The 23,300-nt window shown below is 34.0% G+C and overlaps 1 protein-coding gene across 1 annotated transcript in view; it reads left to right on the forward strand.

The window, feature by feature from the left end:
• The window catches only part of LOC138697544 (uncharacterized), a 123,236-nt gene that overhangs the window by 54,238 nt on the left and 45,698 nt on the right, over positions 1–23,300 (forward strand). Inside the window, exon 2 of the mRNA XM_069822877.1 lies at positions 7,607–7,757. Coding sequence (XP_069678978.1) covers positions 7,607–7,757 — 151 coding nt within the window. The remainder of the gene's footprint in view (positions 1–7,606; positions 7,758–23,300) is intronic.

Raw genomic sequence — 23,300 nt, forward strand, 5'->3', positions numbered from 1 at the left:
TGCAACATTCCTTAATATCTCTCAAGTTGATAGCTATATTTATTTAGCAGTTTAAGTTATGCTGTTTCTCTGTACTTTTTTTGTAGGGAAAGTGTTGTAATAAAAATACAGTATATACATACTTACGTTTTGTTTCAGTATAAAGTATGGATTGTTACATAAAAAGTTTAAATTTTTCGATCTATGTTAAATAAGAAGCAGTTATTGCAGTCAACATAAGATAGTAGTTATGCGTAACATTAGCGTTGCATTCATACGTAAGACGTATAATAATTTCTTATTTAAAATGTTAAATGTTATGTTTTATTTAACGATGCTCACAACTGCAGAGGTTATATCAGCGTCGCCGTATGTGCCGGAATTTTGTCCTGCAGGAGTTCTATTACATGCCAGTAAATCTACTGACATGAGCCTGTCACATTTAAGCACATTTAATGCCATCGACCTGGCCCGGGATCGAACCCGCAACCTTGGGCATAGAAGGCCAGCGCTATACCAACTCGCCAACCAGGTCGACTTTCTTATTTATGACGTCAGTTTTTTTTTTTAATATGGCTTAAAAGTCGGGCTTAGATGCATTATCGGTACCGCCAGTCTATTTGATAATATCGATTCATATTCTTACCGGAAATAGTATATTATCGATTGTTATTCTAATATAGCCAACTTCATAAAATTAATTCATTTTTAATATAGTTCAATAATACGTAATGTCACTGCCTTCTCCGAACTTATTCATTATTCATTATAATATTTTAAGCAAATATTTTCCCTGGACCTTGTAGTGTTTAAATACCCGTCATGGTGACATGCAAACCAACAAACAAACTTCGGTTCTCAATTATTGAAACAATAGGTATCGATAATTTCATTTATCGAACTGGTACTTCCGTTGACCTCTTTTTAAAGAGATATATTAACTAGCAATACTTATAATGCATCTGTTCCAAAAGTCCCTTTTCCCAAACACTTCCATATATTTAATTACTTTCAATTTACATTTTACTACACATACATTCCTTTACACATTTTATTCAAAATGGAGGCCCTGTTTCTCGACAAACAATATTCACACTCGATGTGGGTCTTTGGCGCTTCGTCAGCCCACGCGAGTTGTGTGGATATAAAGGGAAAAGTTGAGACGGTGTCGAGTGGAGTTCCCGGGTAGCTCAGTTGGCAAAGCGCTGGTACGTTCAACTAGAGGTCCCGGGATCGATACCCGGCCCCGGAACAATTTTTCCCTTGAAATTATTCAATATTCACAACGTTTAGATACTGACTTACAGATGGCAGAACATAAGTCACGATTTTCATCGATTTTCACGAATGACTGTTCGATCATCTGTCGCAACTGTCATCAGGAAATCTTTTCTCCAAGTCTGCTATCACCAATGCTGTGTTCTTACCGTGCTTCCACCAACGTTGCGATTCATTGCAAGAAACTAGCAGTTATTGCACAGAGGTGCAATCCAACACAATAAAACAAAACAACAACAATAAGACATGACATCGGAAAAACAGTTGACGCACGAACATGGTTGCCAACCCACCACTTATTACACTAGCTATTCGTTTATTCAAGTTATGACATCAGTGTATTATGTGTACAAGTATGAAACCTAAGAACGAATATTGGGGAAAGCGACTTTGATTCATAACCGCATGTGCAGTTTTTTCCTAATAATATCTTTGAGTCGGATCTAGATAGCTACAAGAACGACATCATAGTGCTAATATAGAACAGGAGGAATATGATAGAGGTACAGTAGAGGAGGCAAGACCTGTCCTGTGACCTTATCATGTGCCGTAACTATATCACCAATAAATGTGGAGGAGAAAGATAGGTTCTAGTCTTAGATGAACTTCCGTATCGGTAGATTCGTATAATATTAACCATCATGAAACAAACTCTTTCTGATAGCTCATTATTTCCCCTCTCGCACAGCTCACATGCCAGGTCTCGCCTCCTCACCTGTAGACTGCTCAAATGTTAACGAGTTACTTTTCGCTATTTAATCCAGAATAGATATTTTCTTCTGATATGTAACGACTTTAAAATATCTGATGAACACACGACTCTTTTAAACTTGATAAGTATAAAACACATATTTTATATAGATTTTTAACATTTACATCACTAATGATTTGTTAAATTTGTTAAATAAACAATTTTTTTTCACTTTCCTATGTTAATATTGACACTTTTACTTTAATTAATGACTAGTTCTGGCTTGTTTTCACCTTCTTCAGATTTACAGGGAGGTCTTCCACATGTTTCCGGTTTCTTCTTGTGGTGGTGGTGGTGGTGGTGGTGGTGGTAGTGGCGATATGCATTAAAAATTAGTTGAGTGTTGAGTATGAGTTGTGCATGTGTTTTTGTAAGTCTGTACATTTCGTATTTTTCTTCATTTTTACTTGGTTATTTAACAACACTGTATGAACTACTAGATTATTTAGCGTCATTGGGAAAAACTTCTGAAAAAAAAAACAACCAAGTAATCACTTTTAATCGCTTCAAATATAGTACGACTCCAATTCTAAGAATGTTTGTAAGCGTACCGTGGCTTACAAGCAAACTTTCTCATGGGAGCAGATAAAAAAGTTAATTTTTTTCTTCAGCTATGTTAATGATGTCAAAACATGTGCTTGTACAAATTTTGGTCACTCGAGCGCAATTACGAGGGCCGCAAAAATACTTTTTCCTGTGGTCGTTTACGGAACGAAAACGCAATTTCATTGGAAAAATTTATTGGAACAGATACAACTGTTGAGCTATTAGAGACTAGAATAGAGGCATTTGTCATACCGTGGGATCGACAGAGGTGTACAGGCGGCTGTGACACACTGGTTCCGATCCCAGACGGCAGAGTTCGACATAGGGATACAAAAAATTAAGCAAAATGATCATAAAAACACAATTGACAATAAAAAACGTATTTTGTAAAAAAACCAGAGCCGACAACGTAAAAACTTAAGATAACTCTTGACAATTGACAATAAAAACGCATTTTGTAAAAAAAAGAGAAAAAAAAAAGAAAGGAAAGTCGACAACGTAAAAACTTAATTAGGATAACTCTTGACAATTGACAATAAAAACGCATTTTGTAAAAAAAAAAAAGAAAAAAAAAAGGAAGGAAAGTCGACAACGTAAAAACTTAATTAAGATAACTCTTGACAATTGACAATAAAAACGCATTTTGTAAAAAAAAAAAAAAGGGAAAGTAGACAACGTAAAAGCTTAATTAGGATAACTCTTGACAATTGACAATAAAAACGCATTTTGTAAAAAAAAAAAAAAAAGAAAAAAAAAAGAAAGGAAATTCGACAACGTAAAAACTTAATTAGGATAACTCTTGACAATAAAAACGCATTTTGTAAAAAAAAAAGGGAAAGTAGACAACGTAAAAGCTTAATTAGGATAACTCTTGACAATTGACAATAAAAACGCATTTTGTAAAAAAAAAAAAGGGAAAGTAGACAACGTAAAAGCTTAATTAGGATAACTCTTGACAATTGACAATAAAAACGCATTTTGTAAAAAAAAAAAAAAGAAAAAAAAAGAAAGGAAATTCGACAACGTAAAAGCTTAATTATTTAATAATTTATTTAATTTATTTAATCTGACAGGATTAAGGCCATAAGGCCTTCTCTTCCATCCTACCAGATAGCACATATAAATACAAAAAAGAAATACAAACACTGATGAAAATGATACAAATTAAGTTAAAGCCCTATAGAGGGTCAACAGAGTCAAAAGTACATTATAGTGCTCTCATCGAGCTAATACAACGAAAAGAAAGAAAACAGAGATAGCAATGATGATATTGATAACTGACAATAATAATATTAATAATAATAATAATAATAATAATAATAATAGTAGCAATAGTAATAATAATACTAATAATAATAATAATAATAATAATAATAATAATAATAATAAATACATTACATATTAATTTTCAATTTTACAACAGCATAGTTACAATATTTACTATATGTCATGGGTTAAGGTGAAGTTGCGCAACCTGACATGTGTTCAACAAACAATTCCACGAACTAGAATGTGATTTGAGGGAATGAATTATGGAAAAAGTTTTCTTACATATGTAGGTCACATGACTTTGAAAATTTAAATTTGAATCTAAATATACCCCTAAATTTTTTACTGTCTTACTATATGTAATTGTAGTATTATTTATTTTTGTATTTGATACAGTGGCTAGATCTATTTTGTTTAATGCTCGTTGGTGGCCCATTATTATAGCTTGTGATTTGTCTGGGTTTAGTCTGAGTCCAAATTTTTGCGCCCATTGAGCTACAGATGCTAGATCTTCATTAATTCTGGTCACAGAGTCATTGATTGTACAAGTTCGGGAATGAATATAAAGTTGTAAGTCGTCAGCGTATAGGTGGTGTTTTGAATATTTTAAGATCTTTGTTACGTCGTTTATATAAAGCGTAAAAAGTAATGGCCCAAGAACCGAGCCCTGAGGGATTCCGGCCTTGACGGTACGCCAATTGGAAGAATGACCACCGGCTGATACACATTGTTGGCGTTCGCGAAGGTAGGAATCGAACCAAGCAACGGCACTGTTAGAAAGATTGTAGTTTTTTAGTTTGCATAAAAGGAGATCCGTGTCAACTGTGTCGAAAGCTTTGCTGAAGTCTAGTAATGTCAGTAGTGTTAATTCTCCTCTGTCGCTGGCTTCTCGAGTGTCTTCAATCACTTTTAAAAGGGCAGTAGTAGTATTATGTCCTGCACGGAAACCAGATTGGTAGTCGTCAAGTAAGCAATGCTCATTGAGGTAGTCAGTCAGTTGCTTATGTACTACGCGCTCCAGTGCTTTTGACAGAGCTAGGATAACTCTTGACAATAAAAACGCATTTTGTAAAAAAAAAGGGAAAGTAGACAACGTAAAAGCTTAATTAGGATAACTCTTGACAATTGACAATAAAAACGCATTTTGTAAAAAAAAAAGAAAAAAAAAAGAAAGGAAAGTCAACAACGTAAAAACTTAATTAGGATAACTCTTGACAATAAAAACGCATTTTGTAAAAAAAAAAAAAAAAAAAAAAAGAAGGAAAGTAGACAACGTAAAAGCTTAATTAGGATAATTGTTGACAATTGACAATAAAAACGCATTTTGTAAAAAAAAAAGAAAAAAAAAAGAAAGGAAAGTCAACAACGTAAAAACTTAATTAGGATAACTCTTGACAATAAAAACGCATTTTGTAAAAAAAAAAAAAAAAAAAAAAAGAAGGAAAGTAGACAACGTAAAAGCTTAATTAGGATAATTGTTGACAATTGACAATAAAAACGCATTTTGTAAAAAAAAAAGAAAAAAAAAAGAAAGGAAAGTCAACAACGTAAAAACTTAATTAGGATAACTCTTGACAATAAAAACGCATTTTGTAAAAAAAAAAAAAAAAGAAGAAGGAAAGTAGACAACGTAAAAGCTTAATTAGGATAACTCTTGACAATTGACAATAAAAACGCATTTTGTAAAAAAAAAAGAAAGGAAAGTCAACAACGTAAAAACTTAATTAGGATAACTCTTGACAATAAAAACGCATTTTGTAAAAAAAAAAAAAAAAAAAAAAAAAAAGAAGGAAAGTAGACAACGCAAAAGCTTAATTAGGATAATTGTTGACAATTGACAATAAAAACGCATTTTGTAAAAAAAAAAGAAAAAAAAAGAAAGGAAAGTCAACAACGTAAAAACTTAATTAGGATAACTCTTGACAATAAAAACGCATTTTGTAAAAAAAAAAAAAAAAAAAAAAAAAAAAAAAGAAGGAAAGTAGACAACGTAAAAGCTTAATTAGGATAACTCTTGACAATTGACAATAAAAACGCATTTTGTAAAAAAAAAAGAAAAAAAAAAGAAAGGAAAGTCAACAACGTAAAAACTTAATTAGGATAACTCTTGACAATAAAAACGCATTTTGTAAAAAAAAAAAAAAAAAAAAAAAAGAAGGAAAGTAGACAACGTAAAAGCTTAATTAGGATAATTGTTGACAATTGACAATAAAAACGCATTTTGTAAAAAAAAAAGAAAAAAAAAAGAAAGGAAAGTCAACAACGTAAAAACTTAATTAGGATAACTTTTGACAATAAAAACGCATTTTGTAAAAAAAAAAAAAAAAAAAAGAAGGAAAGTAGACAACGTAAAAGCTTAATTAGGATAACTCTTGACAATTGACAATAAAAACGCATTTTGTAAAAAAAAAAGAAAAAAAAAAGAAAGGAAAGTCAACAACGTAAAAACTTAATTAGGATAACTCTTGACAATAAAAACGCATTTTGTAAAAAAAAAAAAAAAAAAAAAGAAGGAAAGTAGACAACGTAAAAGCTTAATTAGGATAATTGTTGACAATTGACAATAAAAACGCATTTTGTAAAAAAAAAAAAAGAAAAAAAAAAGAAAGGAAAGTCAACAACGTAAAAACTTAATTAGGATAACTCTTGACAATAAAAACGCATTTTGTAAAAAAAAAAAAAAAAAAAAAAAGAAGGAAAGTAGACAACGTAAAAGCTTAATTAGGATAATTGTTGACAATTGACAATAAAAACGCATTTTGTAAAAAAAAAAGAAAAAAAAAAGAAAGGAAAGTCAACAACGTAAAAACTTAATTAGGATAACTCTTGACAATAAAAACGCATTTTGTAAAAAAAAAAAAAAAAAAAGAAGGAAAGTAGACAACGTAAAAGCTTAATTAGGATAACTCTTGACAATTGACAATAAAAACGCATTTTGTAAAAAAAAAAGAAAAAAAAAAGAAAGGAAAGTCAACAACGTAAAAACTTAATTAGGATAACTCTTGACAATAAAAACGCATTTTGTAAAAAAAAAAAAAAAAAAAGAAGGAAAGTAGACAACGTAAAAGCTTAATTAGGATAACTCTTGACAATTGACAATAAAAACGCATTTTGTAAAAAAAAAAAGAAAGGAAAGTCAACAACGTAAAAACTTAATTAGGATAACTCTTGACAATAAAAACGCATTTTGTAAAAAAAAAAAAAAAAAAAAAAAAAGAAGGAAAGTAGACAACGTAAAAGCTTAATTAGGATAATTGTTGACAATTGACAATAAAAACGCATTTTGTAAAAAAAAAAAAAGAAAGTCGACAACGTAAAAACTTAATTAGGATAACTCTTGACAATTGACAATAAAAACTCATTTTGTAAAGAAAAAAAAAGTAGAAAACGTAAAAACTTAATTAGGATAACTCTTGACAATTGACAATAAAAAAGCATTTTGTAAAAAAAATAAAGTAGACAACGTAAAAACTTAATTAGGATAACTCTTTTTTTTATTCAGTAGATATAATAGGCCCAATGTGCTCTGAATATGCATTAATCCGCAGAACATCCGTTGTCTGAAAATAACGAGTGGAGAACGAAATTGATTCAACGATCACTGGACACTGAAGAAAACAATCCTGCCATGGGTGTTGATCATCACAAATTTCAACTTCTGTCACATTATCGGACTTGAAAAGTCGCTCGGTTTATTGTGAAACCAACCACGTGTGTGTGTTCCAGCTATGTCATGTATAAAATGAAAGCTTCTACTCAGTACGGACTGTTTGAATGTTGCAGGTGCTGGATCTGATGAAGGAAGTAGCTGAAGACGAGGATGACTCCAGCGACATATCCGGCTACCATTCTGACTCGGACTCCGCGATCATGATGTCGGGCAACTCCCCGTACGTCAGCAAGAGGGCTCGGTACAACTTCCTCTCCAGATCCGGTGAGCAACTCTTTTAATGTCGGAAAGAAACTGACTTTGTACAAAGGATCTATCAAATAGAGTTTTCATAGCACATGTACAGTAGTGGAAAAAAAAACCCGGACCGACCCTTGTAGCTAATTTCCAGTGGCGTAGCGTCAATGTAAGCTAAAAAGCTCAGCTTCCCCAGTTAATAATAATTTCATAAGAAACCTGCAGTTTATGAACAATATTATTTACTAATTAACCTCAACTGGTATCTATAGGTCAATATAGACCCATATGGATAGATACCTTAACGTACATTTAAAAAGCAATACCACTTGAGGGTTAATGCAATATTTATTTACCCGTTAAATATTGTGATGCGGCAGCTCAGGATGATTTATGATGCAGCAGTAAACATGAAGCCTGCACACACCAGCTTCCAATTCCCTCATTCTTCTGTGTAACCCACCCCGCAGATTTTCCATTTCTTTCTATCGAAACTACCCTGGTCGCAAGGCTCGCAAGAAGCTAGCTTTAACATTGAAAAGAATTTAGTTTCCGAGTTATCCCTTTCGTGAGTTGTGTTCAGTTGAAGTGTTAGTGTGCATTGTGGCTGATATAATAAATAATGAGTGAAATAACAGTTCCTGACACCAATTTACTTGAATTTTTAGACAATTCCATTATCAAGACTGACTTATGAACAAAAATGTGATTTAAAAAAGAAACGACCGACTCCCTTGCTATCAATGAAGGACACAACCAAGACAGACGCATAACTTACGTAATTACTAATACTGTATTTACTGACCGTTAATATTGTGATTCCTCTAAGTATGACAGGGAGTGAGCTAATGTTATACGTATACGTGTCTATTTGTTAGAGATATGTATGTGTAAACCATGAACTCATAATTTACTACGTACCATTTGAGGTGATACCTTATTGGTGTTACTTACGAGGTTCCAACCAATCTTCGACTGCTGACTTGACATTGACTATTATTTATTCTAAGACTATATTTTTCCATTATCCCATATGTACATGGAAGACAATTTGAGTTAGCTTCCCCTGCCCAAAATTTCATGCTACGCCACTGCTAATTTCAGAGCCTTGTTCACTCCAGAGCACGATAGACTGGTAACTAAGACTTTCGTGGTTCGAATCCTGCCTGGGAAGGAAACTTTTTTTTTGTTCTTTATTCAAATTTATTCCCAAATATATTTCGATTGCTGGTAAAATTCTTGCTCTGGGAATAATAAGTTAATCAAGTAGTAAAATATCGCTGCAGTCGAAAAGTAGGCCTATTGGGAATAAATTTGAATAAGGGACAAAAAAAGTTTCCTTCTCTGGCAGGATTCGAACCACGAAAGTCTGTTACCGGTCTATCGTGCTCTGGAGTGAACAAGGCTCTGAATCAGCTACAATGGTCGGTCCGGTTTTTTTGCCACTACTGCACATAAAAAAAAAGTATTGTCGCATAGATACTTTATAAGTCCCAGAAAGGAGACGGTGCGCATGATCAGAGGACGAGCGACCTGGTTCACAAGAGAAGGACTAGTTGAGGTAATAAAATTAGATTTGTTTCGTTGTATGTCTGATCATGCAAAATTATATTTTGTGAGGGGGGGGGGGACAGAAGTTATCCCTTGCAGGGATGTTAATATGAATTCATGAGATGGCATATAACTTTTCAACAGGGAGGAATTTCCCTCTTTCCCCCCTCCGTTAATTCGCACCTGATAGTAGCCAATTGTTACGATAATTTTTTTTTACTATTTATAGCGTATATATTTAATTTTCTCCGTAAGTCTTCTTTTATCAAGTATTATCTTGTAGGCCTACATCCTTTTGTGCTTCTCAGAAATCTCATTTCTGCTCTCTATACTTTGATTTATTTTTATTTTTTACTGCTACAGCAGAAAATTTTCAACCTACACTTTTTCCAGATGTATACATGTATTTTAGAATTGGTCAATTTAATTTCAGAAATTTCCATTTGTATTTCATATTTAGTTACTTAGAACTTACAAATAGCTGTTAGAGAACCCAGAGGTTCATTGCCGCCCTCACATAAGCCCGCCATCTGTCAGAGAGTCATAGATAATGTAGGAGAATATATTACTGATTACTTTCTGCCCTATATTCATCTCATATAAAAACTTATGTCAGCGAAAAAACGCTACGGACTTTTGTATCAACCGAAATTATTCTTTGCCGAAAAGAACTTCTAAATATGATACACATTTTGGATAGTTAAAACTGCTTATCTAGGTGTGTCTTACGAAGTATAACAAATTATTTTTTTCGGCTAAACCGTTATTAAAATACCAAGTCATATTACTGCTCTAGGGAAGTAAGTGAGAATATGTTTAGTTGATTTACGCTCCGTCGCCAATAGCAACTAGCAATATCACGGTAAAATCCATTTACTTCCCTAAAAACAAGCTAATAGCAGCATGCTTACTGCTGTGGAAGTGGGAATAGTAATATGCGTTACAAGAGCGGTATGTTGAAGTTTTCATGTTCGAGGAAAAGTTTGAAAAAGCGAAACGTTTTTAATTTCCGAGAATTGAAAGAAAACATACCGCTCTTGTATCGTACATTATTTTGTGCGAAGATCGTTTATTACATACCTGAAAGAGGAATTTCTAATTAGTTGCAATGTTCAAATTTGCAAAAAAAAAAAAAAAATCTATCTTAAACATTGTTGCTTTAAAATGTTTTCTGTGTTTACTATACTCCAGCAGGCCGTGATATACGTCTGTCTTTTTTTTCCCCCAGTCTATGATGAGTCTGGAATCTTGTTGATTTTTTCACGGCTTCCTTAATGTTACTTGCATCACGAATCCAGTAACTTTAGTGGAGTTGTAGAGTTTACTTAATTTTTGCAAATATTTAAAAACTATAATTAACAATGGAAATTAGGTGAAATTGCAGTGGTAAGTTTCCAATTTATAATTATTACTATATTGAACGTCTCTAAAAATAATATGTTAAAAGCCTAAAGCAGTAAAATCAATATGTCACTTAAGCGGTAAGAAGAGGAAAATTGATATGTGTGTTAGGTTGGGAATACTGAATGTGGAATTTTAGACTTACCGCGGGTTGGTTTTGTGCGGAAACTAAGCAAATACGCACGATCTCGCACAATAGTAATATGCGTTACAAGAGCGGTATGTTGAAGTTTTCATGTTCGAGGAAAAGTTTGAAAAAGCGAAACGTAGTTGAGCTTTTTTAATTTCCGAGAATTGAAAGAAAACATACCGCTCGTGTATCGTACATTATTTTGTGCGAAGATCGTTTATTACATACCTGAAAGAGGAATTTCTAATTAGTTGCAATGAAATCTCCATCTTGGTTTCTGTTCAATGGCGGCAATTTTGGAAAACAAAAATATCTATCTTCAACATTGTTGCTTTAAAATGTTTTCTGTGTTTACTATACTCCAGCAGGCCGTGATATACGTCTGTCTTCCCCCCCCCCCAGTCTATAAATGGGGACTTAAAACAAATGGTTTCCTTAATGTTACATGCATCACGAAATGCAGTACCTTTAGTGGAGTTGTAGAGTTTATTTAATTTTTGCAGATATTTAAAAACATTAATTAACAGTGCAATTTAGGTGAAATTGTAGTGGTAGGTTTCCAATTTATAATTATTACTATATTGAACGTCTCTAAAAAATAATATGTTAAAAGCCTAAAGCAGTAAAATCAATATGTCACTTACGCGGTAAGAAGAGGGAAATTGTTGTGTGTGTTAGGTTGGGAATACTGAATGTGGAATTTTAGACTTTCCGCGGATTGGTTTTGTGCGGAAACCAAGCAAATACGCACGATCTTGCTCAAAATCCATTTACTTCCCTAAAAACAAGCTAATAACAGCATACTTACTGCTGTGGGAGTGGGAAAATATTATTCTGGAGTTCCTCGTGCAATATGATATTCTGTAAATGGCGTTCATGGCGTCAAACTCCTATATGTGACCTTCTTCATGGACTTAAGTTTCGGAGCTTTGTGGGATTCACGGATGAAAGAACAGACCGAAGATACATCTTCTCTAGTAGAGGAATTACGGAAGGGGAAAGTGTTTTTATTCTTTACCGTTCTTAACGGTCCGCGGATTATTAACCGTGACTCTCGGACGCTTGTGTTTTGCATGTACGGTTCTTTGCAAGAATTATGCATTGCCTGGGGACAAGTAGAAGGCATTTCATTATCGTTGATGAAAATGACAGTCGAAGAACGAACTGCGAGTTTGAAAGTCACGATACCTGTCCATATGGTGCTTGTACACTGCGTGTATACACAGTTGGCAGACGTCGCTACCAGTTGATGTTTCACATGTTTACATCACCACAAGTAGAATCGTTAACTATCGCCTAAAGGCTGATTCACAATAAACCGAGAACGGAAACGACAACCAAAACGAGAACGGAAATATTGTTAAAATAAATGTATTTAAATGTAAGAATTCACAATTAACTATTGTGAATGCTCACATTTAAATACATTTATTTTAACATTATTTCCGTTCTCGTTCTCGTTGTCGTTGTCGTTTCCGTTTCCGGTTTATTGTGAACCAGCCTTAATTTGTTACACGTAGGGAGAGATGAAGCAGATTCATGTAACATGTAGGGGACGGATGTTGTTGACCTAAAAGTAAATGAAAAAGACAAATAAAATACTCTTAAATTTCTATAAAAATACTCTAAAAGTTAAAAAAAAACTGCTTTAAAATTGATAATTTAAGGTATTCCCAACAAACTAGTTCGATTAATTAAAATGTGTCTCAGTGAAACGTACAGCAGAGTCCGTATAGGTCAGTTTCTGTCAGATGCGTTTCCAATTCACTGTGGGCTAAAGCAAGGAGATGCACTATCACCTTTACTTTTTAACTTTGCTCTAGAGTATGCCATTAGGAAAGTCCAGGATAACCGTGAGGGTTTGGAATTGAACGGGTTACATCAGCTGCTTGTCTATGCTGATGACGTGAATATGTTAGGAGAAAATCCACAAACGATTAGGGAAAACATGGGAATTTTACTGGAAGCAAGTAAAGAAATAGGTTTGGAAGTAAATCCAGAAAAGATAAAGTATATGATTATGTCTCGTGACCAGAATATTGTACGAAATGGAAATATAAAAATTGGAAATTTATCTTTTGAAGAGGTGGAGAAATTCAAATATCTTGGAGCAACAGTAACAAATATAAATGACACTCGGGAGGAAATTAAACACAGAATAAATATGGGAAATGCCTGTTATTATTCGGTTGAGAAACTTTTATCATCCAGTCTGCTGTCGAAAAATCTTAAAGTTAGAATTTATAAAACAGTTATATTACCGGTTGTTCTGTATGGTTGTGAAACTTGGACTCTCACTTTGAGAGAGGAACAGAGATTATGAGTGTTTGAGAATAAGGTGCTTAGGAAAATATTTGGGGCTAAGAGGGATGAAGTTACAGAAGAATGGAGAAAGTTACACATCGCAGAACTGCACGCATTGTATTCTTCACCTGACATAATTAGGAACATTAAATCCAGACGTTTGAGATGGGCAGGGCATGTAGCACGTATGGGCGAATCCAGAAATGCATATAGTGTGTTAGTTGGGAGGCCGGAGGGCAAAAGACCTTTGGGGAGGCCGAGACGTAGAAGGGAAGATAATATTAAAATGGATTTGAGGGAGGTGGGATATGATGATAGAGAATCGATTAATTTTGCTCAGGATAGGGACCAATAGCGGGCTTATGTGAAGGCGGCAATGAACCTCCGGGTTCCTTAAAAGCCAGTAAGTAAGTAATTAAAGGCAGGGAGTTGTACAAGGAGGACCAGAAAAACGGGCGACTTAAACCTCGACTTCTTTCCGACTAAGGTACATACAAGACGGAGCCTGGCTAGTTACTGAGCTCGTTGCTCGTATCCTAGCTGGTCGCTGGGCAGAAAGTCGGGGTGATCAAAACAAAGCTTGTTTGCACCCGATAGTCAGTGTAGCTGAACATACTCTGCTGTTTCAAAATTGCCTTCAAACAACAATTTGTAAAAGTGCCAGGATGGACTGTATTGGTCTTCAGGATCTCCTAAACGTACCTTAGATATTTGGGCACTTTCTGTGCGGAAATTACCACGTAAGTAATTCCACTTTTCTGGAAAGCGTCTTCTGCCATAATAAAATCCTTTTATTAAACCCCATATAGTTCATTCTGATGCAAATATAACATTGATAAAATAATATGTATTAATTGCAAAAAAAAAGTCAGTACCGATAAGTATCTCAAGCTTCTAAAATCGTCACTTCCTGTAAAACATCAATTTTTAATTTATAAATTTACTTAATATTGGTATCCATTTCACACTACCTCATTCTAGTGCTGAGAACAGAAAGCATGGGACTCTACCTCCATGCTCCCCCTCAAGTACATTTATGGCATGTGAAGGGACTACGTTTACCTTTATTAGTATCCATTTTAACTCCCTTTTTCATCTCATAATTTCACAATACAATATCGGCTTTGGTGGTCGGGTTGAGTCTGATTCCAAACATTGTGAATATTGATTATCCTACCGAAAAATTGTTTTTAGAATTTGAAGTCTTGAAAATACATCAAATTTATATCAATGTATTATTACATTTTATATATACAAATCACACATATTTCAGATCAAATACTCACAGATACAGAATTGATAGCAACGAAGATAATGAAACTTGCTTTCTTTACTTTAGTGTGTGGTGTTTAAATCTTGCATGATTGAAGGTATGTAAAAAAAATCCTTCTTGCACTACGACTACAGTGTGTTATTGTTTGCAGTGGGATAACATTTATGATTTCAATAATTATTTCCTTATGAATATAAACTGTATTGAATAAATGCTTGTATAACATAGGAATATTATTGCCACACAGTATAAAATATATTAATGTTTCTGTTATTTAAATTTTTGTGATGGGCCATTTTCAATTGATGAGATAAAAAATTAACATACTTACTTACTTAATGGCTTTTAAGGAACCCGGAGGTTCATTGCCGCCCTCACATAAGCCCGCCATTGGTCCCTATCCTGAACAAGATTAATCCAGCCTCTATCATCATATCTCACCTCCCTCAAATCCATTTTAATATTATCTTCCCATCTACGTCTCGGTCTCCCCAAAGGCCTTTTTCCCCTCCCGCCTCCCAACTAAAGGCTGGTCCACAATAAACCGAGAACGGAAGCTACAAGGAAAACGAAAACGGAAATATTGTTAAAATAAATGTATTTAAATGTGAGCATTCACAATTAACTATTGTGAATGCTCACTTTTAAACACATTTATTTTAACATTATTTCCGTTCTCGTTCTCGTTGTCGTTCTCCTTCCCGGTTAATTGTGAACCAGCCTTAACACCCTATATGCATTTCTGGATTCGCCATGTATTGTGGGTCCCTATCACCACGGCATGGCGCGTCGGATCGAGGAGACGGCCTCCAGATATGGATGTTAAATGTTATGTTTTATTTAACGACGCTCGCAACTGCAGAGGTTATATCAGCGTCGCCGGATGTGCCGGAATTTTGTCCCGCAGTAGTAAATCTACTGACATGAGCCTGTCGCATTTAAGCGATCCCTGGTCCGGGATCGAACCCGCAACCTTGGGCATAGAAGGCCAGCGCTATACCAACTCGCCAACCAGGTCGACCCCCAGATATGGAGGGTAGCTGTGAATATATTGAATAAGCAGTCGCGGACAGCCGATGAGGGGTGGTCCTCCAGCTTGGGGATTGGGCGAAGGGCTAACAACCCGTCACCGTAAAAAAAAACAGCTTTTTACGAAACCTTCAAATAAGCCTCGGAATGGGACTAATTCTCTGGCACGACCACAGCAAAGGAATAAGGTTTTGAGATTTGGCACTTGGAAAAAATTAACATACATATTTTTAAATCATTCATTCTTATTTTTTTTGTTTTCCCTTCCTACCCACCCTGTTCTCTACTCTCGATGTAAAATCCACTCTTCTCACAGTCTATTTTACCTTATCGGATTATTATGACCACCGACCGAAGATAGCTTTCCTTAGTGAAATTATATATGTGTTGTTTGGGTAATGGGAAATACGTCGTAAAAATGAGTTTGGAGATAAATGAAAATTAAACTTCGGACCCTTACTCCAAATAATTTTCTACACAAATAATTGCTAGTATTCCTTTGATTTTTGCACACCCACTTGTATAATTTAACTTGTGTGTTCATCTGGAGAACAAAATTTCATCTGCACGAAAAAATGACTTATCCCCCTTTACCCGAACACCACGGATATATATAATATATTAAGCAGTGGAAAAATCAGCAACTATCATTTGTATGTAATATTCCTGGAAAATAAAATGAACATTTTAAAAGTGCTACAAAAATTAATAAGAATCGGAGAAAATTATTTTTAATTGTCCCAAAAATAAAAAAATAAAAATGAAAAAAATGACCCACCGGACAAAAATGCAAAGAACGCAATATAAAAATTATATAATACTTTGTTTTGTTACAACATAAATTATAAAATGAAGTATTGTATTAAAGGACATTGTTTTAAAATTGAAAAAATAATTACATTTCATCCACATCCGCCCTCTAGTTAAAATCATGTAAAGAGAAGAATATTGGATAATACACAGTTAAGAAAACATGCCCACTTGGTGTGTATGATGTAAATTTAAATTATGTTTTAACTGCAGAGGTTATATCAGCGTCGCCGGATGTGCTGGAATTTTGTGCCGCAGGATTTCTTTTACATGCCAGTAAATCTGCTGACATGAGCCTGTCGCATTAAAGCACACTTAAATGCCATCGACCTGGGCCGGGATCGAACCCGCAACCTCGGGCACAGAAAGCCAGCACTATACCAACTTCGCCACTCAGGCCGAGTATGTATAATGTAAATGAGGGGGCAGAAGCAAAGGGGTTCAAGTGACATTTTTTAAGAACATAAGTTAAGTGCATCCAGGGCAAAATAAACATCTAAAATTTTATTGGCAAAAAGATGTAACTTATAGAGTTGAAATTTTTAAAAAATAGTGCAGGGCCTATAAAATGTATTAAAATAAACAGGCTTATCAGCATTACTGTTCAACATTTCTCAACGAAACTTTGTGGGTATAACAAAGAAACGACGGAGAATCGATCTCCGGGAAAAGGGCCTATGGGGCTATGGGCCCTTATTGCAGCTACGTCCTCAGTTTAACTAGGAATATTATCGTGACCACCTCTGTGGTGTAGTGGTCAGCATGCTGGTCTCTTACGCAGAGGGTCCGGGTTCGATTCCCGATCGGGTTGAATTTCCTGGTTGAGGTTTTTCAGGATTTTCCCTCAACCGTAAGACAAATTCCAGGAATATCGGGCCACAACATCCTTGAATATCACCGGCCTCATTCATTACCAAAATCATATTCATAACAAATCAGTAAACATCTACAGACGCCATCTAGTTTACAACAATAGAACTAGTCTCAACAATAGTATACAGGTCTTCGGATTTCACCAAAAAGATTAATTCATGATATTACCAGAGATGTTAAAGCGAATATAAATAATAGAAAATATATATTGTCGTTTTCGTTTTTTGTTACATGAAGTATTACATTATCAGTGGTTCTTCTTTCTCTCTCTCCTACTTCCATTCCTTTCCCTTTCTTTTGTTCGTTCTCTATTTGTAATTTTATTTTTGTATAACATACTACATGTAGCTACTGCAATTGGAGCTTTTGCTCTGTTTTAATTGATTATTTTACGACGCTGTACCAACTGCGAAAGTAGGGCCGTATTCATAGGTATTCTTAGCGCGGGCTTCCGGTGGATGATCAGCGAACTAACGTTTTTCGTATTCATAAACCTGTGTTAGCGATATGATATATGATATGATATGACATATGATATGATATATGATGTGATGTGATGTGATGTGATATGATATGATATGATATGATATGATATGATATGATATGATATGATATGATATGATATGATATGATATGATGTGATATATGATATGATATCATATTGATATATGATATGATATATGATATAATATGATATATGATATGATATGATATATGATATTATATGATATGATATATGATATGATATATGATATTATATGATATGATATGATATGATATATGATGTATGATATGTGATGTGATATATGATGTGATATATGATATGATATATGATGTGATATGATGTGATATATGATATGATATATGATATGATGTGATATATGATGTGATATATGATATGATATATGATGTGATATATGATGATATATGATGTGATATGATGTGATATATGATGTGATATGATGTGATATATGATATGATATATGATATGAATCCCGTACAAGTAACCAGTCGATACCGGGGCTAGTTTAGCACGCTCGTAGCGCGGGCTAGCGAAATGTCTATGAATAGCCCCCTTGGCGTCTGAATGAGATGAAAGTGATAATGCCAGCGAAATGAGTCCAGGGTCCAGCGCCGAAAATTACCCAGCATTTGCTAGTAATGGATTGAGAAAAAACTCCGGTAAAAACCTCAACCAGATAAATTGTCTCAACGAGGATTTGAACCCGGGCTCGCCCGTTTCACTGTCAGACATACTAACCGTTACTCCACAGCAGTGGACTTTTGCCCTGTTGTAGCCCAGATTTCAAATAAATTACACGTGAAATATGTGACAGATTATGGTGCTTTTTCGTCAGTAAGACCAGAGTTCAGCACGTGGGACCTATATCCTACTACCTTGAATGAGAGGTTTCCTTCGTAGTCTTCATGCAATGTCATTAATTTTCTTGGATGGACTCACGCAGGGTCACATATTTCACACAGACACGCACGTGCACAATAGAATGCGACTCTAAAGAGATACGTAATTACTTTGAAACCTTAAAAGAATAGCGAGAAAAGAAAGACAGCTGCTTCGCTCCTGTTCCAGTTAGACGCACTTCCTTGTTAAAGATTAAGATCTACATAGCGTTCTTGAGGTGACAGTAAATAACTGTTATACCTCCACGAGAAAGCAGATCTTTAAACGTGGTGTAAGAATAAATTAATATTGGCCATTGTAGTCCGTGATCATCTTTAAAACTAAGATGAATGAAGATTTAACGATTATTATAGGCCTACATGGTTAGCCTACTTCAAAAGAAATGCATACTTTCAATGTTTTATAAATATAAAACTATTAAAGTTATCAGAAATCAATTGACACTGTTTTATAAAGAAATTATTCACGTTTACTTTGGGAACTCACAAATGTTCAATATATGCTTCTTGTGTCATACGACACACAAGGATATAGTCTAATGACTAATTCATCTCAAACTCGGTGTAACATACCTGCATCGACATTAGCCACACCTCTCGTGATGCGTTGTTTCAACTTATCTGAATCATTAGGGGGTATAAACCTTGTCTTTCACAAATCTCCAAAGAAAAAAGTCGCACGATGTGAGATCGGGGCTCCTTGGTGGTCACCGTGCGAGAGCGCAATTGTCGTCTGTTGCAGGGCAATACAGCGCTGTGGAAGTGTTTAGTCCAGATAATTGTTAACACCCCTGTGCCAGTGGAGGGTGCTCCATCCTGTTGAAAGATAGAATTCCCTCCGTCAACAGTTTTATTTTGTTAAATTGTAATTTATTATTATTTGAGTATTTAATTGGAATTTTTTATTAAATTATATAAATTCAAGAACTAACAATATAGAAATTAGGCCTATAATTCACGAAAATATTTACAATTACAGAAAATGAAATAATAAATTCATTAATAAAATTATATAACCACCTAACAAATCTCGTATTAAAATAAAATTAATGTTGAATCAGCGTAGTGTACCTTATCGAAACTTCTATAGTTCTTCAACCTAACAGCTCAAAATGCATGCCGATAATATCACAGATAGTTTTTGTTTCATAGAACATTCAAAGTGTTTCTTTTGTAGAAATCCTGTATACACTCCTCAATTGAGCATACATCATCACTAGGGAGCGGATGTTGATGACCTAAAAATCTACTTAAAATGATCATTAAAATCCTTAAACTAATGGAGAAATGACATAAAATTAAAAGAAAATGACATTTAATTATCATTCACCGTACTCGCACCACAACTTCTTAAAAATTAGTCACCTTGTTTCAATGACTGCCCTGCAAATCTCGGAGAGAGGAGGCAACGTCCTAGAATTGGCTAAGATAAAGGAAAAGAGCATGTAACAAAATGAAGGTTTTAAGGGAAAACTATAGATTTTAATGAGGGTTTACATGTGTTTCAATCAGGGGTGGTCCATGTCAGTGTCTTCATTCTCTGTCTCCTCATCCTTCCGCGCTTCTCTTTTGTTACCAGATCTTCCAGATGAGGCAGTGTGAATGACGAAACAAATTGTGGGCGCAGTGTGCAATCTTGCAATCTTTGTGTTAAAAATACTGTCTACTACAGTAGACATCCCTTCCGAACCACGTTCTGTCCAGGACACGGTCAAAGTTTTCCCCCTTCCAAACATAAATTCTAAAGACAACCTCGTACCAACAAAAAAACAGTAGCGGTCAAAGCCCTCACTTAAACCAAGCTGTTGTCAAGCATTTTGTATTACTTTCGTTGTATAAAGTGAAGCCTTCAGTGGAATGACGGATGGACTTTAGAATCTATTCCAAACTACAAAACTCGAACTTCACTGTTATTCACTTATTCAGTAGGTAATTACTACTGACCTATTTGCTTAGAAAATGATTTAACAGACCTATCGGTAAAGAAGAAAGTAAAATGCATTCCAAATGATCTAAATTCTTCAAAGTATTAAAAATGACCAAAAAATGCCGAAAAAAAATATAAAAATGACCTATTAGTTCAAAAACGTAAAAAAAAATGCAATATAATAAATTATTTTTTATGTTGATATTAACATAAAAAGGATTTCTATATTAATAGGCATCGCACTAAAGTGAAAATTAAGAAGATGACCTTTCATTAACATCCGCCCCCTAATCATTATATTAGATCTAATAACAAACTGGAAATAATACAACGTAAAAATGTGTAGAGACAGCAAGAGTGTAGCAAATAAATATACGTACAGACACAGAAATAGAAAGAACACGAGCTTATAGCGGTGACTACATACTGTTCCGTTCTAATCTGTAAAAATGTAACATCATCTCTCGTAACGAAATAGAAGAGCCATTGAAATATCTCCACAGAACAATGTAACTGTTAATATACCATCATCTGTATACGAGTAATAACCATAATCGTGAATATTCTTGCAGTAGGCTACAGTTAGCATTCAAAAGTAAGAAATTACCTCTATTATGACCATTGTTATCACCTCTTTCGGTTGACTCTCGGACTCCTAGTTGAAGAAGTGCTGAATACAGAGCGGTCGCAACGTTGAAGAAGTCAAAGACCTAGGTCTAGTGGATATTATATTAGGTCTAAATAATATAATACGCTAGGTTTATTGGCATGCTATGTAGCTGCTCTTCCCCCCCCCCCAAAGAATTGGCTGACTCTTGGTAGTGGTGTATATTCTATAGCGCGGTTCTCACGATAACATTCTCTGTAAGAATTTTTGTAAGGCATCTGCCTGCGGCGAGACCAAAAGGCTAGATAAATGTTTCTCTCTTCACCTCGTCTCTGTGGCATATGTGGTTAATATGTGAATCGATGGGCCAGTTCAAAAAGAAAACAAAATTTAAAGTTTTGATATCTTGCAATTCATTATATGTAAATTTTCAGAAAAGTCTATATATATCTATATATATATATATATATATATATATATATATATATATATATATATATTGAAAGTTCATTGTTTCAGTCATTGACTTTACTGTTGTGTATGTTTTAGGTGTTAACCTTTACATTATAAGTTACAAGACGTATAAACGTTTTCGTTGAACAGTGTCAACATCTTCAGATACGAACAATCAATTTTGCAATATCATTACTCTCTACATTCTCTACAATACAATGCATGTTTAATGGCATACGGGGATAAAATCTGTTAAAATAATATAATTATAAACACATTAATATTCTAATATCCAAATATAGTTGCCCCTAATGTCAACATTTAAGAGTGTACGTATAATGTACAATAGAAATACGTTTGCAAGTCTTGGCATGTGGGCTGGATTATTAATAAGATAATATTGTGAGGCTAGAAATAGGGTTAAATATAAAATTGAGCTGACTATATATCATGTTGTATTATAATGTGAAGATTTGCAATTACAATGTTGTATTACATATTTTTATTCCTCTTTACATTTTTAGTGATGCACATCTTTCATATATATATATAGTGTATGTTTCATGGCCTGTCGTAAATACTTATGCAGATTATTGTGATAATCTTTTTGCCAAAATATTGGATTTGGGTTATTTATTGTTGAGTTGGTGGTGTGTTAAAGTTTTGAGGTAACTGCATTTTAAAGTTTCATGTTGCTTTGAAAAATTCAATTAACATTACTATAATTGGAACTTTAAGCCTATTAAACATCATTAACAGAATTTGGAGTAATTTAATTTTTCACAGCAGTATAGAATTTTTTAAATGCAATTTCTCAAAACTTTAAATTTTGAGTTCTTTCCTTTTTGAAATGATCCGTCGAAATGTAGTTGTTGATGTTATTTGAAATAAATTCCTTAATTCTTGTTGGGGAGGAAAGGAACTGGCAACCTTACTCCATTATCTCTTGGTTTAGTTGCCTCATGAGTGATGGCTTATTGGTGTCACTTATGGGGTTCCGACCTGTCTTTGGACAGTTGACTAAAAACAACAAGAAGATACATTATTTAGTGCACTTTGAATTTGACCTGGAATACTAGACTTAGGTATATTTCCGTCTCTGAGAATGATGTCTTGGCAGTCTATAATTGGGTGTTCTGTAGAGGAAAATTATTAGAGATTTCGCATTCTGGTAAAAGAAGATAAACGAATGAATAATTTTTCAATGACCAATTCTTAATCTATGCATACCCTAATGACTTGTTTTCTATCTAGATGTTCAGTTGAATACATAATTACATAATTTTCTATTATTGTTTTAATTTACCATTAAATGAATGTATTATATTTTGTTATATTGTTAAAATAAAGCCATAAATAATTGAACATTCTTTACATTTCATTTACGGATGGGAAGAAAATAAAAATAAAAGTAAAACTTAATCTTATCTGGTCAGTTCATTTCTTTCGTTATAAACAAAATAATTATTGAAGAGTTTATTTCATTTAGCTATCTATCTACCTCTTTGCAACCTGTATCGTTTCGAAACTCTTAAAAAAATTAGATTCACATTTAATACGAATAAATTCCTATATTTATCTATATTATGTACAACACACTAACATTTCAGTTGAATTTCGGAACGAGTTCCAACAACAAAACAAACGAATTTAAGTAACTCAATTACTCGTTATCTTGTGCTGGATCTCTGATCATGCGCACTATCTTGTATATGGAACTTAAAATATTCTAACGGCTCCATTTTTCTTTGGGTAAACAGTAAATAATATTTAGAGATTAAGAGTCATCG

Source organism: Periplaneta americana, chromosome 4 (genome assembly GCF_040183065.1).
Source record: "Periplaneta americana isolate PAMFEO1 chromosome 4, P.americana_PAMFEO1_priV1, whole genome shotgun sequence".
Lineage (NCBI taxonomy): Eukaryota > Metazoa > Arthropoda > Insecta > Blattodea > Blattidae > Periplaneta > Periplaneta americana.